This window comes from Manis pentadactyla, chromosome 9, assembly GCF_030020395.1.
Source record: "Manis pentadactyla isolate mManPen7 chromosome 9, mManPen7.hap1, whole genome shotgun sequence".
In the NCBI taxonomy this organism is placed as follows: Eukaryota; Metazoa; Chordata; class Mammalia; order Pholidota; family Manidae; genus Manis; species Manis pentadactyla.
In genome coordinates this window covers 8,158,215-8,176,002 of record NC_080027.1, presented here as the reverse complement: position 1 = coordinate 8,176,002, position 17,788 = coordinate 8,158,215, and the positions used below count along the sequence as shown (strand labels likewise).

Genomic DNA, 17,788 nt, shown 5'->3' with positions numbered 1-17,788 from the left:
TCACGCTCTGGGGACCCTGAGCAGAGGGTGCCCTGCTGCTCAGTGCATACAGCCCACCACCCCTGACCTGCCCCAGAACCCCAACGCACTGCTCCCCTTTTCTTGTCCAGCACAGCCTCCAGCATAAGACTTGGGTGGTTTCAACACCATGATGTTGGCACCATGACCCCGACCCGGTGAGGAGCGGGCTCTGGGGTCTGTGGGTTCCCTCCACCATGGTCCTGAGTCTCATTGGGGGTGTGGTTGCAGGATGGGGGAGCCTGCCTGATGCAGGTGCCAGTTTGAGGGCAGAATGAGCATGGAAGCAAGGGGTGGCACCCACCGCAGTGGACCCCCCGCAGCGGGTCAGGGTGCCATGGGTGGACTGGGCCCGGCTCAGCAGGGCGCAGCTTCCAGAAGGACAAGCCCCTCACACCTCTGCTGGCTCCGAAGGAGCGCGGGGATGCGCCATGTGGCCATGCTGGGGCGCACCTGGGAGGAGAGGGCGCCAGGAGCGGAGACGTCACGTCGTGGGTTGTGCATGGTGGCCAGGCAGGAGGCTCTGCCACCCTTGGACCCTGGACCCCAGCCTCTCATGACAAGGTGGCCTCTGTTACCACCGTCCCCAGTGGTACTAAGTCCTGCCCTCTGTGGCATGTCGTGTGTGGAGACCCCAAACCCTGTCTTTCTACAGTGTGACTCCTCAAAGGCTGTTATGGTCATGCCATGGGATTTTTAAAAAGTGCTTTGAAGAGCATGAGACCAGTCAGTGTTAGGTGTGAGTGTCTGAGGTGTGCGAGCAGGGCAGGCTGTCGACATCGGAGTCATGAAGACAGATGAAAAGCCCTTCCCTCGCCGGCCACTGGGGCTGGCGGAGAGGAAGCCTGTGGTCCCAGGCTTGGCCGCTGGACACGCTGCCCCGTGGAGTGGAGTGGCGTCCAGGGTGCTTCACCCTGTCCTGGGTGCTGCTGTTGGGGGAGAGGATGGGGGGCCCCCTCGTCACCGTTCCTGCATCCTTGGGGCTCCCCATGGCCTGGTCACAAGGCAGAGCCCCTGGGAGCCCCTGGGCAGCAGGGGCCACCTGCTCTCCTTCCCCATGTGGTGGTCTCTGCATCGGTCTCTCGGGAGGGGCCTTTGGAGCATCTGCAGTCGGTCAGGGTCTCAGACCTCACGACTCCCCTTTGCCCCGCCCTCATCCATCAACACTTGAACTATGGGTACTGCCCGGACTGTCTGACATCTGCAGAGCATCATGTCCATATGAGGCTTTCTCATAGGCTTTATAAAATGAGCAGCTCTAAGGTGTTGCCTCTGTCTTGGGGCAGGAATTACAGGGTCCCGAGCAGGACAGCCCACCCTAAGGCGGGCAGGTGAGGTGGGGTGCAGGCTGGAACACGAGCCCCAAGTCCTGGAGAGAGGCTGACCCCACCAGAGGCTGAAGGAGCTCCCGCTCTTTCCCTGGAGGCCTCGGCCTCCACTCCTCTTCCTTTGAGACACGGAGAAATGATGGCTTAAGAAAGGAGGCGCGACAAGCATCTGAGTCCCAGAGGGGCGCCTTGCTGCTCCGGCTTTCGCTAAACCCAGGCATGTTCCCTTGAGCCGGATGCCTGCGGCTCATTATGGTGGCGCCTGATCAGCCAACCTGGGTCTGCGTCGTTCCTGAAACGAGGGAACAGTGACATTGAGTGAATGGTGACAGGTGAGCTGTGAAGACCTCAGCTCTCATTTCTTCATTCTCTCCAATTTTTTAGGGCCCCCGAGAACTTGCATAGGGTAGCGCCCATCCTCACAGGAAGCGCATTTGCACTCGCAGAACATCTTATTACAGAAAATCCCCCATCAAGCATTTGCCTGGGGGCAGAGATGGGCCAAGCATGGGGGTCCGTGGGGAGGTCGTGAAGGGGCAGGACGGGCAGGTGGCTGCCCCCCCGCAGGAGAGGGCCTCTGTGGCCTTGAAGTCAAGCGAGGACTGGTCAGGTGGTTAGCACAAGGAAACCTTTGTATTGTCCTCACGTGCGTCTTGGGCTCGACTGTCTGCATGCGGCCTGGCTGCTGCCCGGGTAACTCGGTTTATAGCCCTCACAGCTTTTCTTTGGAAGTTGAAGCTTGGACTTGTTGTTTCTAGTCCATTTTTGAGTCTTTTCAGCCGTGCCCTGGAAGTATGTTGGCGCACAGACGCAAGGTGTGCACTCATATGTATCTGATTGTGTATTTGGTGGTGGGGGTGGGGTGGGGGCTGGAGGACCTTTATAGCAAGCCACCTGCTGCCCACCCATAAGCAGCCAGTAAAAATCATGCCAACCACGGGGGTAACAGCACGTGTTTTTAGGGCTCACCATGTGCCAGGTGCGCTGCTCTAAACCTTCACATACATGATCTCTTTGAATCCCCACATAAAACCTAACTTGCAGGTGAGAAAATTGAAGTCCATGGATTAACTGTTATACCCAGAGTCACAGTACAGGTCTGGTGGCCTGAGGCCAGAGTCCTTCATGTACGACCTGTCGGCCAGTTTCGTGTTGGGCATCTGTGCAGCAGGGTGTCCCTTAGGGAGAAGGGCGTCTCGGGCCTCTGTCTCCCTGATAAAAGTGCACAGGGACGGCTCCCCCCCAAAGGTCTCCTCCCTACCTTCTTCCCCTGCAGAGGCAGAACTCGGGGGGCAGGACTGATGTTACCTAGAGTCCGTAGCGGAGTGGGGCCGGCCTGCTGACTCGGCGAGCTGTCCCTCCCCTGTGGGCACTGGCTGAGGCCTCCTTCCCCCACCTCCTTGGGTCTAATCCATCCTGGTGCCCCGCGCCTCATGGGGGGATGGCTACCCCAGAGCTCAGTCATCCCCCTAACAACTGCCGGACTGTCCTAGGTGGATCTGTGTTGTGTATTCACCCTCTCCTGCAGGTCCACACAGGCAGGCTTTTGACTTTTTTTAGAACTGGTAAAATACACATACCATAAATTTTACCGTCTTAACCATTTTTGGCTGTACAGCTCAGTGGCATTAATAGATTGTTCTGAAGCCAGGCCCACCACCATCTCCGGAACTCTTCACACCTACAAAACGGAAATTCTGTCCCCATTAAACACTAACCTCCCCTCTCCTACCCCAGCCCCTGGTGCCCACCACCCACCTTCTGTCCCTATGAATTTGGTGTCTCTAGGGACCTCCTGTGCATAGAATCTTATTTGTCCTTTTGTGTCCAGCTCATTTCACTTGTCACGATACCCTCGAGGCTCATCCATGTTGTGGCATGTGACAGAATCTCCTTTTTAAAGCTGCGTAATATTCCATCGTGTGATGGACCACGTTTGGCTCATCCACTCACCTGTCGATGGTCCCCTGGGTGGCTTCCACCTTCTGGCTGTTACACAATGCTGCGGGTGTCCAGATGAACACGGGCGTACGGATATCTCTCTGAATTCCTGCTGTCTTAAGCTGCTCGGGCCACTGTAACAAAATGCCACATACTGGGGGCTTACACACACTGTCACAGTCCCGGAGGCTGAAGTCTGAGGCTGGCGTGCCAGTGGGGGCAGGCTCTGGCGGGCACTTTCTTTCTGGCATGCAGACAGTCGATGTCTCGCCGTGTCCTTGCACAGTGGGGAGAGAGCAGGGTCTCTGGTGTCTTCTTCACGGACACTGCTGTGTGTTCTTTTCCTACGTGTAACAACAATAATAGTATTATCCACAGCAGTAATAGTAGTATAGCGCCATTCGGGTTCCTGGACCTGATTCCAGTGTGTGTAAGGATGTGGGGGGCGAGGTGGGGGAATCTGCCCACGCATACTTACACCAAGCAATTCTCAAGCGCCAGCAGGGTGTGTGAGAACTCAGTTCTGATGCTGTCTGCCCAGGGACAGCACCAGATCCCCAGGCTCAGGGCTCCGTCCTACAAGACTGCCCTCCACCCCCACTCCAGACACAGGTCACGAGCCCCAGAGTTCCCTGTGCTCCTGACCTACCGGCTACAGATCGGAGGTTCCCACGACCTTCCCCTTAGATTCGACTAATTTGCTAGAGTGGCTCACAGAACTCAGGAAAACACTTACTTTACCCATTTAATAAAGGACACCGTAAAGGATACAAGAGACACAGGGCAAGGTCCCAAATACAGGAGCTTCTGCCCCCGTGGAGCTGGGGGCCGGGCTCGGTGGCACGTGGGGGCGTCCTGGTTCCCCGGGCGTAGATGCTGTCTGACCAAGAAGCAGGGTGCAGGTGAGCGGAGCGGAGCGTGATAAGCTGTTCCCAGGGGTTTTGTGAGGGCTCCGTTGCATAGTCATGATTGACTAAATTATTGGCCATCAACTGATTCAGCCCCCAGCCCCTGCCCTAGGGTGGGGGTCCAAAAATCTCATTAACATGACAAGACACCCATTTCACCTTTAAGACTCTGCAGTGTTTTCAGAACTGTGGGTGAAGACCAGCTACACATGGGAAATATATATTTGGTCAGATACATGACCAAATACATATTTCTCATGACTCGTTTCGCAGACTCAGACGCTGCCACGGGGCCCACCTCCAGACACCATCGCCCTGGGGGTTAGGGCTTCAACCTGTGAATTTGGGGGGACAGACATTTGGTCTGTAACACCCGACCCCTGACTCCCAGATTCTGTCCCTCTTGAGTGGAAAATGCATCCATTCCCCTGCAGTGCCTGAAAAGCCTTACCTCATTCCAGCCCCCAAGCCCGGAGCCCGCAGTGCTGGATAAATACGGGTGACAGGTGTTTCCGAAGGGCGAACTGAGAAGAGGGGTGACAGGCCCCAGGCAAGTCAGTACCCAGCAGGGCAAACTCATGGGATCCCAGGACGTAAGAAGAATCCCCTCTGGTGGGCCCTCTGGGGCAGTGGGGTGCTCCCCCCAAGGCCTCAGAGGTTCTCTCGGACCTGTTGAAACCGAGGCGGCAACCTGATACTCTCGGAATGGCCTTTGGGGCTCTTCCCGTCTCTTCTGGAAGAAAGGCACGTGTTTGCAGTCGAATAGCTCTGCTGTCCCATCCTGTCAATCTCAAGGAACCCCACAGCCTTCCCACGTCTCACCCCGGCTCCCTGCCGTCTGTTCAAACCAGCGGTGTCTCTGCTCCTCAAGGCCCGCGAGCCCGTGTCGGTGCTGCCCCAGCCACACCGCTGGCCCCTCGGGACACCTTCCCGCTGCCGCGACAGGGGCGGGCCGGGAACTTCCCAGGCCTTCCTGTTCTGGTTCCTCTTTGCTCGGATTCCCCCTTCCGTCCATCTCCGTCTCCTCGCCTTTCACCTGAAGCCGCCGAGAGGAGCCGAGAGGAGCCGGCCGCCCTTCCACACACCCACAAGCAGCCTCGGCCGAGCACCCAGTGTCATTGCTCGCATTCCACCTTCACGGTCACCGTGGGTGCAAACAGTCGGCCCAGGGGAACGAGCCCGCCGGCCTCCCAGTGTCCCTAGCGCCTCTTTGTCCCCATCCGAGACTCATCAGGTGGCCCTTAGCACCATGTTACCAGCTGCTCCCACCACCCCTCCCTGAACTGCTTCCGCGTGTCAGCATTTGTCACAGAAGCCCCCAGATCCAGTGCCCATGTTAGTCGGTTGCCCAGAGAAACGGGCGGATGTATACACGCACGCACGCATATCCGTCTGTGTGAAGCTGTCTGTCGTCATGGAGGCCGAGAGGTCCAAGAGCTGAGGTCTTGGCAGGCTGGGGACCCAGGGGGGCTGAAGCCCCAGCCGGAGTCTGAAGGCTGGAAGGGACTCATTCCTGGCTCAGAGGGTTGGAGGGGCTCCCCCGCATTCGGCATTTGTGTTCTGGTCAGACCTTCAACCGACTGGCTGAGGCCCAGCGCCCTGGGGAGGGCGGTCTGCTGTGCTCGGCTGTGGGCTCCAATGGGGCTCTGGTCCAGAAACACCCTCCCTGACACCCCCAGATTCATGTTTAACCAAGTATGTGGGCCCCATGGCCCAGTGCATTTGATACACGCAATTAACCATCCTACCTGCTTTTAATGCCCTTGGGTATATGCCCAGAAGTAGAATTGCTGGGTCACATGGTAATTCTATATTTAATTTTTTGAGGAAACGCAGCACTGTCCCCTATGGTGGCTGCACCATTCTGTTCCCACCAGCAGTGCCAAGGGCTCCTGTGTCTCCACGTCCTCGCCAGCACCTGCTGCTCCCTGGGTGTTGCTAGTGGCCATCCTGATGGGTGTGAGGGAGTTTTGCCTTTGAGGGTTTGGCTAAAAGACAAGGAATGACCCTGACCCACGACCTTGAGGTACACGTTACATGTAACCCCATAGCCCACCCTTTTACACTCCATTGCAAATGCCAGCAGACTAAGTTGCCAGCTTCTCGGGGTCTGTGTAGACCTCCCACCTGGGCTCCTCATCTCAGTCCCTATTTCATTTGCAGGTCTGCAGTCTGAAGCCTGGGTCCCCGGCGGGCGGTCACCCTGCATGAGGCTGATGTAGTTCATTCCACCTCACAGTTCAACCCTGCCTCTGTATCTGCAGAAACGGGGGCCAGGCCCTGAGATGGTCTTTGCCTCCCGCCCCATACCTCCCTGGTGGAGATGGGCTGCCATAGTCCATCGTGACTGGCAAGCCAGAGAGGGCTGGAGTTCGGTGCGGGCTGCTCCTGGAGGGCATGGAGGGTTAGGCAGTGCCCAAGAGTGGAGGTCAACACGGACAGGGGCCTGGGGCCCCTGGGTCTCTAACATCACAGCCTTTGGCTTCCAGGCAGACCTGTCCCAGTCAGGGTTCCCCAGGGAAACAGAACGGGTTAGAGGGCTATGTGTTGAAGACATTTCTTGTAAGGAGTTGGCTCCCATGATTGTGGGGATTGGCCCAAAACTTGGGCAGGAGTTGATGCCGCCATCTTGAGGCAGAATTTCTTCCTCTCCAGGAACGCTCAGGTTTGGCTCTGAAGGCCTCCAAATGGTTGGATAAGGCCCACCCACATCATCACCAAAAGTCAGCTGACTAGATGTGTGTCTGCAGGCTGGTGCCTGAGCGCCTGGCCCGCTGGTTGGTGAGGACTGTCGCCTCTGAGCCCAGGCCCCCCTTCTGCGCTGCTCTGCCGTGAGCCGTGCCCCCACGGGCTCTGGTTCAGGCCTCCCGGGCCTCCTGAGCCACCCCAGGGCCTTTGGCGTCCCCCGCCTGTCCGCCTCAGCATGCCAAGAATCACGTGGCATTTTCATTTAGCCAACAGCTCTGCTCGAGTTGGAATCAGCTCCTGGAGGTGTTGGTTTTAACACCCCATCACCTGGCCACATGCACCCACGGGTGGGGTTTTTTCCAATGCACTGGAATCTGGCAGATAGCCCGAGGCTGCTTTGAGGGCACCCCTCTCCAGTTGCAGGGACTGGCTCATGCCTGATCAGAACGGGACCTACAGGCGGGTGTGTCAGAACCAGCTGGACCTGGTGGGAGCGCAGGACACGGTCAGTCAGTGGGGGCTCCCAGGCTGGGGCCTCGTCAGCTCTCTGCCGCCCTACGGATACTTCCTGCCATGGGCCTTCTGGATGGAGGCTCTCTCCCATGTAGATTCTCATGGAATGAGGGTCTCATCAAAGTAAAATGGCCAGGGCCTCTCAGAGGGGAGAGGGGGGCATTTGGCAAAGTGGGAAGATGTGACTCCATGCAGCTCTGAGGGGCGGTGGGTGTGGGGCTGCTGTTCTAGGAGTCACTACTGACCCTGCCATCGGCAGCAGGGGCGGACCATGACAGTGCAATGGCCGGTGAAATAAGTCAGAGAAAGACATACTTACGCCCTCACATGCAGAATCTGAAAGCTCAGAACTAGGGATCAGGTTGGTGGTTACCAGAGGCCTGGGGTGGGGGTGGGGAATGAAGGGCCAAAAGGTGTAGCCCCCCGGTTATAAGGTGACCAAGCCCTGGGGGCGCCGTGCTCTGCCTGGCGACCGCCGTTACCCACGTGGTGTATTTGGAAGTAGCTGAGAAAGCAGGTCCTGAAGGTTCTCATCACCGGGAAAATAATTTTTTCTAATTATAGGAGGAGACGGACGTTAACCCCCATTGTTCCTTTTGCAATGTGGGCACGTGAAGTCATGCTGCACACCTCCAATGGCATGGGGGGTCATCACAGCTCAACGAAACAGGAAAAGGCTTATCTCTTATCAAAGTAGAGCTGGGACTGGACTCATTTTGCTTTCAGGCCATCGGCAGTGGGGAGGGCGTGTCGCTGTTCTGCATTTGACACCTTCACGTGATTTCTGCTCTTGCAGGTGGCGATCATAGCGGGCAACTTTGAACTGGCAGAATACATCAAGACCCACAAGGAGACAGACGTCGGTAAGTAGGCGCGCAGTGAGCCGCGGCCGAGTCCGGTTGGCCGAGGACATGCAGCTGGCTGTTTAAAATCCTCGTTAGATCCGTTCAGAGTCCGTTTTAGCAAAACTAAACAGAAAGCATAGTCCCAGTGACTTTTCCGTCTCTGTTCTTGCATTTCCTCAACTCACGGCTGGGTTGGGGCTGAGGATGCCTTAGAAGTCAGGCAAGGAAACTGGCGACGCCGACCCCCGCGGGGAGCACTGCTGCCCAGCTGGGGCACCGGGTTAATTTGCAGTGACTTCAGGTGGGCGTGCTGGAATTTTGTGACATACGCACTTCCATTCAAACTCAGGGATGGCGACTCCTTAAGGCAAAAGAGAGGCCAGGCAACCCCACCCCTTTCTTCTGCACCCGGTCTGCTGATGATGACCATTCCCCTTTCTAGTACCCCTTGTGCCAACCAGGAGGACCGTCTCTGGGGCTCCTCCTCTCTCCCATCGCCCTGCCAGTGGCTGGGCACAGTCCTGCATCTTGGAAGAGCCTGCTGGCCTGTGTCCCCCAGCCCCAGGCTTGCACAGGACCAGCAGCGGGGAGCAGTCCCACTGGAGCAGCGGCGGTGAGCATTTGAACATGGTGCTGTCCCATCCAGCGGGGTGGGGGGTGCTCTGAGGCGCCCGGAGGAGGCACCAGATGGTGGATGGCATCTGTGCCTGGCTGCCTGTGCCCTCACCCCATGTTGGTTTGGGGGTGCGTGAAATCGTGCATTTGTCTGTCGAGTCTTCACTGTGTCAAATGTGTGGCTGGTACTCAGCCTGCGTCTGAAATTTGCACAAAGATGCAAAGCCGATGCTTCGCTTGCATCGTCCAGCACCTGTGCTGAGCATTGGGGCCTCCCGAGGGCTGTGCCCAATGCAGGCAGTGTGCCCACTGTGAGCTAGGGCAAATCACTTCATTGCTCTGAGACGCAGGCCATGTTGGTACCTCCATGAGCACATTATAGAGATTGATGAGTGGATGTCTGCAGCGTGATTTAGAAAATGAACTCCTCATGCTGGGAGCGCCAGCAGTGCTGTGCCCACCGCCTCCCTGATAAGACAGCACAGCACAATAGGTAGGGCTGGCTTGAGGTCTAAAAATACCGGCCGTGAAGGGCATCCGGACTCTGTTAAGCAGGGCACAGCAAGGAAGAGGTGAGGAGGCCCCAGCCCACGGCTGTGGGGATTGTTAGTGGCCCTGGAGCCCCTCGGATTTCTGAGTTGTCTGTGATGGTGACAGGTTGGGGTTACCCTTGTTATCCTACTTGGCCATCGGCCCTGTTGGGGTGCCCACACAGCCTGGAGGGAGGTGGACAGTGGCTTCCTTGCCCTGGCTCTTGGGAGTGGTGCTCAGACTGTGGGTGCTCCAGCCACACCCCCCAAGCCCCGGCCCCGTCCACCGAGAACAGGAGGACTAACCACTAAACTGTCCTACTCAAAAGCTGCCGTGGTCCTGGAAGCACTGAGTTGGTTTGGAAACCCAGGTTGGGGGAGGTTTCTGTCTACTGTTTTGCATCTTGAGACATAATTAGCTTTCCTAGCTGGGACACAAACACCTTTACAAACAGAGATGATTTTTCTTACCATCAAAGTGATATTGTTTGTTGGCTGAATATGCTTTAATCACGGCTCACCCCTTCAGATCAGTGATTTATTTAAACTACAAAGAGCATATCCCACTGAGATGTGGGCACACACCATGCCTCTTGCGATCCGCAGTCCATGGAGCTGGGACTGAGGTCCGAAGTCTTTCCTTCTGTGCTTTTGTAAACCACCTGGGACTCTGTGAAGAGTAGGGCTGGCTTTTATGGTCACCTGAGGTGGGGATTTGGTGCCTCCCATTCCCACAATGTGGGCTGCCCTGTTGTGCACCCCAAAGGGAAAGGATGTTACAGAACCCTTCCCTCGGGTCCTTTCAGCAGCTCCAGAGAAAGGGAAGAAGAGACTTTTCTTTCCTCTGAGTTGTCTAAGCATCTGTGGTTGCAAACTGGGCCACTTAAATTGACTCTGTTGAAGGTTTCCCAGAAGGGAGGGCTTGGCCGCTGTGGGGCTTTGTGGGACCACACATCACTCAATACATTGATTCATCGAGGCAGGGTAAATCCATTATAAAATCCCCATCCAGTGCCGTGGGAACCAATAAACCTCTGGATTTGAGCCTAGTCACTTGCTGTCTGCTCTGTGGCTACCCCAGCCTTGTAACTGGCAGGGGCCCGATGTGGGCTGCGTGGTGGGGAGAGTGCGATCCTGTTCCTTCCCTTAGCAGTGCATTGATTGGCCTGCGTGGGTCTTGCCCATCATCTGAGAGAGCCCCCCGACTTCTTGGAGAACAAATAAGCACAGTGAGACAGCGAATGCGTGCCCTACATGCCTTCACCCCCTGTCCCAGCCCTGATGGTTATTGTCCCTTTTGCTAAGAAAGAACCTGATGCAGGATGTGGTGTCTGGGGGTGTTCCCCCAGAAGCAAACCTTGAGGCAGGGAGCTGGGGGCAGAGGGTTCGCTGTGGAGCGGATGCCGGGAAGGCCCAGTGGGAGGGCGGTGTGGGGAGTGGGGAGGACAGCCCGCCGGCTCAGGCGTGCTAGCGTGCAGGCGGCAGTGCAGCTCCCAAGGCCCAGCCCCACTGGGGGCCTCTGCGGGGCTGTGGGAGCATGCCTTGGTGTCGTCCCACCCACGCACCAGGCGGTCTGTGCGTTTATCCACCGGTCAAGCTCCTCCACAGGTAAGGCCTGCTCTGTGCAAGCTGCTTCCTGGGCCAAGGAAAACCTGCCTCGGGGAGGGACTGGTGCCTGGGGGGACAAGCGGCATGCGTGCGTGGGAGCATGGAGAGCCAAGGGCATGCAGCAGGGTACCCGTGGCATCTCCTATGCGGGAGGCCCTGAACCCGGTTCATCAAGCCTGCGGCGCTCTGTCCCCTTGACCGCCGTGCTCCGCCACCTCTGCTGTGAGGTGAGAGGGGCATGCCACCACTCGGGCGCTCTGTGGGCACCCGTGCAGGCTGCCAGGGAGGCCGGAGCCCGGAGGGAAGGAAGGGGTGCTGACCCCTGACAGGGTGGCCCCTCCCTGCTGAGGGGGGCTTGCTCCTCTCCGCCTCCTGGTCCAGGCTCCATCACCCAGTGGCCCCCAGTTAAGCATTTCCCCAGCAGGGGCCAGCTCCCCAGATGGCTTGGGGATGAGGGGCAGTGGTGGGTGTAGCTGCTCCTGTAGCCATGGAGGCCGAGCACCAACAGACCAAGGGCTACAGTGCGGGGCCCACAGGCAGCAGCCCTGCCCGGCCAGAAGGCAGTCAGTCCCCGGAGAAGGGAGGGGGCTTGGCAGCGCCCGGGCTTCTCACCAGCCTTGTGCCAGCTGCTTGTCCTCCGTTCAGGAGGAGGGTCAGGTATCAGCCTGCAGCTCCTTCCTGCCCTACCGCGTCCTTAACCTGCGGAGCCCGGAGTTTTCTCTCTTGCACTGACTCCCCCAAGACTTCCACATTCAGTCTCAACATTTCAGAGAGAAACGTCTTCCCTGGCTCGTGTCAGCCACTGTGAACTGTTCAAGGCATTGGCGTGATCCTTCCCTGCAGGGCGTCTGGGAGGACGGGAGGACAGGGCTGCAGCCTGGTGGGCAGGCGGGAGAGAGGTGGACAGGCTTTCCAGGTCCAGAGTCACCTCCGTGGGGTCACCAAGGAGGAGAGGCCCGACTGAGACCCGTGAGGTTGTCAGAACCCCAGCAGAACTGCCCCTGGCTGCCAGGCTCGAGGAGAACTCATGCACCCTGACAAGAGCCGTCTGCTGCTTGCCTCTGTGGGCTGGGGGATGACCTTTCTCCCTCTAGGCTTAAAACCCCATGCTGCGCTTGAGCATCCACAGAAAGCCGCCAGGGGCACCTGAACCAGAGGGGTGCCTGAGATGCCAGCATGTCACCCCCACGGTCACTGTCTTTCCACCAGGACTCCTCACCCAGTACCTTCTCCCAGGGGCCCCATGTGCATCTGGGGACTTGGGACCATTGGTCTGTCCCAGTCCAGGCCCTTTAGGAGGCAGTGACCACAGAGGCTAGTGTCTTCCTTGTCTCTCTGACCCTGGGTTTGGGAGTGGTGTTAAAAGGACTATAGATCTTGCACCTCCCAGATCAGGGCAGCTCCTAATCCATCACTGTGTCTTGGGAGAGTGGAACGTGACTTTCGGAAAAATAGACTCTTCTGTGTGCGTTGCCTCTTTGATTGTTGCTGCCCACCTCCCCCATTCCTGGCCCCTAGTCACCCACCTCCCCCATTCCTGGCCCCTAGTCACCCCGCTGCTGCTTCAGCCCTCCTTCCCACGCCCTAGGGAGTCTCTTGTGTTGCTGGCAGTTGATCATGACAGAGACCCGCCCTGTCCCTGCACCTGACTGTTCTTGACTTGCAGGTGGGGATCCTCCGAGGCGCCCTGGTGAGTGCCAGGCTTGGGGTATGCCTGGGGGGCTTGCGTAGAGCAGAGACGCCCAGCGCCACCACCTCAGAGGGCGTCGTCCCCCAGAGGGCCTGACTTGGCCGGCCCAGGGTGATCGCTGTTGTACATCCCTCCAGCAGTCCTGACACCGGACACCCAAGCCCAGCCCCACCTCTGCTCACTAGCAGAGTCTGTTTGCCAGGCAGTCAGCGGGGCGCGGACACCGTTTCGGAGAGCCCAGCCCCACCTGTCAGGATTCTGAGCACAGAGGGAATGAAGGTGAGGCTCATCTCTGCCAAGACGCACTGGGTTGCATTTCCAAGCACAGATGCGGCGGGAGGGCCCCCAGCTTCCAAGTTGGGGGTGGGTGTGGGCGTCGGTTTTGATGCTCTAGAGTGGGTAAACTGAAGCACTGACCATTTCCCTGGTTTTTCACACGCGGCCGCGATTGTGGGATGCCTTCCTAAAGTCCCTTTAAAAGCTCAAATAGCCTCTCTCTCGGCGGATGGACCTCTGTTTTCCAGACAAGGAAGCACACCGCCAAGGAACCAGGGTGCTTAAGAAGCCCCGATGGTCTTTGTGGGGAGCAGTAAACACACCGAGGCACAGCAGAGTGATAGGGGCCCTTGGAGACAGGGAGCATCTACAGGTGCGTCTGGTGTGCCGTGCAGACACACATCTGTGCCTTTAAAGGGAAGATTCCATCTTGTCGTGAAATGTTCTGTTCACAACGTGGTCAGTGTGGGTGTAGCTGCTAAGGGAGACGCTGTGCTTTTTCTTTTTTTTTCTGGTAGCTCCCTTCCTCTTTAAAATATGAAATGTGACCTCCATTTGGTTATTTTATGGGCCATCTCAGAGAAAGCGATGGTTTAAAAGCGCCCTTGAATACCCAAGTTAATCCTCGTTGTCATCCAGTATTTAGCTGTGGCTGAGTACACAAGCCCAGAGGGTCTTAAAAGCTTTTACCGTAGGGCGTTCACAATGGTTTCTGTAGGGTGGAGGTCCCCCCAAATCACGGTTGTCGGGGGCTGGGGAGCTCGCGTCCGAAGTGGTCATGCAAACATTAAGCATGTTGCAAGCTGCCACGCTTTGGACTGGGATAACCTGTTTTTTGCAGTCTTTGTTATTTTTGGTTTTGCCTGGCTTTGTGGGGAGATGCCTGGCGCTGTCAGATGGATTAAATGATATGGGTTGTTCCTCTTCAGCTGAACAAGGTTTGTTTTTATACATCTTGTCCTTCTGCAGCTATGGGGAGAGAAGCGAGGGGCTTTTGTTTTTGAAAATGAAGCACATTGAGCGGATGTGTGACTTTGGGTGTCTGATTAGCGGACTAAGGATACTTGGATACCGTTGCTAGGTTTCCAGACCCAGTGCGGTATAATTATGCTGTAGATATGTATAGATGGGTCGAGGGTGGTGTTTTCAAACAGATTCCTTAATGCAATATTTTGGGGGTGGGTGGTGTTTATGTGTGAGAATGTAAAGTCCATGCTGATATTGAGTGATGATTCTTCTTTCAAAAAATACCTGTTAGATAGATATCACCTGCTGTGAAATAAAATAGACCTGATTTGAAAGAATTATTCAGCTTTCCTGGCATTTTGACTGTAAAATATGCCACTTACCATGAAACAGAGACGATGGTATTAAATCAACATGGTATCCTTTGTGTTTGCAAGCAGAGCCAGCAGGTCCTAGGGAAAACCCAGTATGCTAACCTGTGTCATTTCATCAGACAGCATTGATCGGGGTCGCAGTGCCGCATCCCCCCTTGATGAGCTTTAAGAGTGAACCTCTAAGGAAAGCCAGGCTAGTATTTTACCTAGAATTATGGAGCAATCACGCAGCTGTTGTCTGGATTCCCAGAGACTGTTTTCGCAGCAAGCTGCTGAGGGAGGGAGACATCATGATACCCCAGCAGACACAGCAGCCGGAGCGGATGCGCGTGCCCCACTGCCATCCCCATCTCTCCTGCCTCCTGGGGCCAAGTGAGCTGCGCAGCGTGTGCGGCCGTGCGTGCCAGTCCCCGTGTGTGCATGCGTGTCTCCCCGGTGCCAGCAAGCTGCTGGCCTGCAGCCCGGGGTCTCGGTCGCCCATCTCTCCACGTCTGCTGGAGGGCTGGTTGTTTGCTGGCTCTGTGGTCCCCCACCCCCTCCCCTCTGCTTATCAGCCTAGAAGTTTTACCCTCACGTTGTGCAGCAGAGCTGATGTGCCAGGATGTGAGCCGAGGTGGTGCCTGTTCGCAACGGCCACGACCTGCACGTGTGTTCTGTCAGGAAGGAGTTTTAACGAGTGGCCGGCATCACACTGATGTCCAGGCAGTACCGTTGTGGGACTCCACTGTGGTCCTGTTCCTCCCAGATGCTGTGACCACTGTGCTTCCGGGCACGTGTCTCTGTGCCGGCGGCTGTGACCGGCGGCCTTGGCCCCATTGCACACGTGTTGCCTTGTCTTCGGTGCTGTGTTCCGTCCTGGGGCTCACTTGCCGTGCAGGCCATGGAGCCTCGGATCGCCGCCCAGGGGAGGCCAGGCTGGCAACATGTCCTGCCGTGACTGCTCGTCACTGAGTCCCTGGCTGAGCTGCCCCCACATGGCCTGGCCACGTGTGGCTGCCAGAGCATGCATCCCATGAGAGGTGCGCGGGGCCTCTTCCCACCTGCCCGCACACCCCTCTCCTAACTGGGCCACAAACCTGGGCCTTTCTCAGCCATTTGCCTCCCCATCCCAGGCAGTTCGGGCCCCAGGAAAGAGCCCTGCCCCACTGCGTCCCAGGTGGGAGGCTGGGGGCCTCCAGGACCGCCTCCCCCAGACCCTCCACCGCACGTTTTCTGCAGAGCGCCTTTCTGGGGAGGCACGTGCTTGTCCCGTGGCTCCTGGCCCAGCATCCTCCGCCCCATGACACGTGCCACCTGCCATCACCTTAAGGGCTTACTTGAAAGTCACAGGTAACAAAACCCAACATACATGGAATACTTTAAAGCTGATGTCACGGAATAGGAAGCAGAAGGCGGTGACCGTGCAGGACCTGTGCTTCACCGAGGGCACAGCCCTGGGGCAGGGCAGTGTGACGCCCACCGTCCCGGGCACACCCTGCCAGTTTCAAGTGTGCCTCAGGCAGCTGCGACACTGCATGCTCAGTGTGGGGTTACCTGAGATGGGACCCACTCACATACGTGGTGGGTGTGTTCCAGGAAAATCTGGGGAATGTCAAAACCAAGCCAAGGTGTTCATGTTTGTAAGTCAGATGGTGAGCATGTTCTGCGTCGGCAGCAATGTCCGGCGGGGCACTCACAATTGTTCAGACTGCCCCGTGCGTTGCTGGACCTTCAGCCTGTCTGGCCCCTGGCCACATGTGAGCAGGACACCCACCCAGAAGTACTGGAACCACCCCATGGCCCCCTCTGCCGGGTGCATATTGCCCATGTGGGAGCCGCTGACTCTGGTGCTAGTTGGGGTTGCGCCTGAGGTTTGGTCAGAGGCCAGGCTGCACCCCACTGCTCTCCCGTCTGCCGAGGTCTCCGAGGAGGCTCCCCTCCCTGCCCTGAGCTCCAGCGGCCTCCGCTGGCTCTGCGGCATGCCACTGCGCCCACCCTCTCTAGCTCGTCATTCTTGGCCCCGAGGCTTTGCTTCCCATTCTCTGTCTCTGATCCCGTGACCCGGCGCCCCCAATCTGGCCCTCTGTGTGTGATGAAGACCACTGGGGCCCAGGCAGCAGGCTAGATGGGCGGAGACCCCCTTCCCGAGGGTGAGGCGCCCGGCAGGTGCCCCTTCTGCTCTGGGCTGGGGTGCAGTTCCTGTCCTTACCAGAGTTCGCCCTCCTCTGCCCTGCCCTGCCCTCCTGTGCCTCCCACTCCCCTCCGACCGCACTCCGTTCCCAGGCACGCGTCTCAGCTGGGTGGTTCCTGCGGCCCTCCCCCCTCTGTCTGCCGCTGTGCCGAGAGGGTGGGAAGTGTGCCTGTGGGCCCCTGGCTTTGTGGCTCCATTCTGCTCCCCTCAGCCCTTCTCTGCCTCCTCCCCTCTCTCCTGGTCCCCTTGCCCTCTCTGCCCAGGTTCTGGCTTTTCCACCTGGCACCGCCCTTCTCCTGGGGAGACCATCTTCCTGGTGGGCAGTGGTCCTTGTGTCCTAGCTGATGGACAGGCTTGCAGCCAAGGGTTCCCTGCAGATTGAGAACATCCATGCCTGTGGGAGGGAGAGGGATGATGCTAAAGTCTGCACCAGGGGCTCTAAATCCCAGTGGGCTGTAGAGCCAGGATGGCTTCCTGGAGGAGGCAGCAACCATCTGTCTTGATCAGGATAATAAAAGCAGCTGTGCAGTTTTGATGTCCTTCCATGCCCACTGGCCCTTGGTGCCTCATTCCATCACAGCGACAGCCCTGCCAGGGTGGTGACCCTGTCACCATCCCCATTTTACAACTGAGCATGAGGCTTCTGTTACTTAGGAACACGTCATGTGTTGGGGTCACAGGTGGTCACAGGGAGCTGGGGTCCCTGGCTGCCGAGCCCCCGTCAGCTGCTTACGGTGCGGTCCCTGACCATTGTGTCTCTGAGCACCTTTAGGTCCCGGACCCTCCCTCTCTGCCAAGGCCTGCTCAACAAGCCTGTCTCCACCCTGCCTCCTCTCCCTGCAGCTCGGCCTCCCGGGGGTCCGGCAGGCAGCTCCCATCCTGTACTCCCCAGGCAGTTGGCACGGGGGAGGCCTTCCCCTTCAGGTCCTTGGGTGCCTGTTCTCTCCACTGCCCCCCCCCCCCCCACAGCATTCTGGGCTGAATTATGAGCAAGTCCTGTCCTGGGTTCTGCCTGCCGAGCCCAAACCTCTGTACCCACTGGCCCGCTTGTCCCGGCCTGGCCCCCACCTGCCTCCCGTGGGAGCCCCGGCCCCCATCTGTTTCCCGTGGACACCAGGTCGTGGCTCCGTCTCAGAGTCTGCAACGGTGGCCACAGATGTGGTCGCTTCCGTCTCTGCCTGTTCTCTGAGTCATTTTATCCGGGAAAACCAGTTCCCCGCTGCTCTGAGCTGGGCATTAATTGCTGCCCGGAGGACAGGGAGCAGGAGAGGCCACCGCCGGGGCCACTCGGCCTCCTCCCCAGGGCCCCCTCCCTCCC

General features: G+C 57.9%; 1 protein-coding gene across 5 annotated transcripts in view; it reads left to right on the top strand.

The window, feature by feature from the left end:
* SHANK2 (SH3 and multiple ankyrin repeat domains 2) overlaps positions 1–17,788 on the top strand; it is a 471,724-nt gene that overhangs the window by 160,762 nt on the left and 293,174 nt on the right. For all 5 annotated transcript variants that reach the window (XM_057506712.1, XM_057506710.1, XM_036875766.2 and 2 more), the window contains 2 exons: positions 8,193–8,259; positions 8,684–8,854. In XM_057506712.1, coding sequence (XP_057362695.1) covers positions 8,193–8,259; positions 8,684–8,854 — 238 coding nt within the window. The remainder of the gene's footprint in view (positions 1–8,192; positions 8,260–8,683; positions 8,855–17,788) is intronic.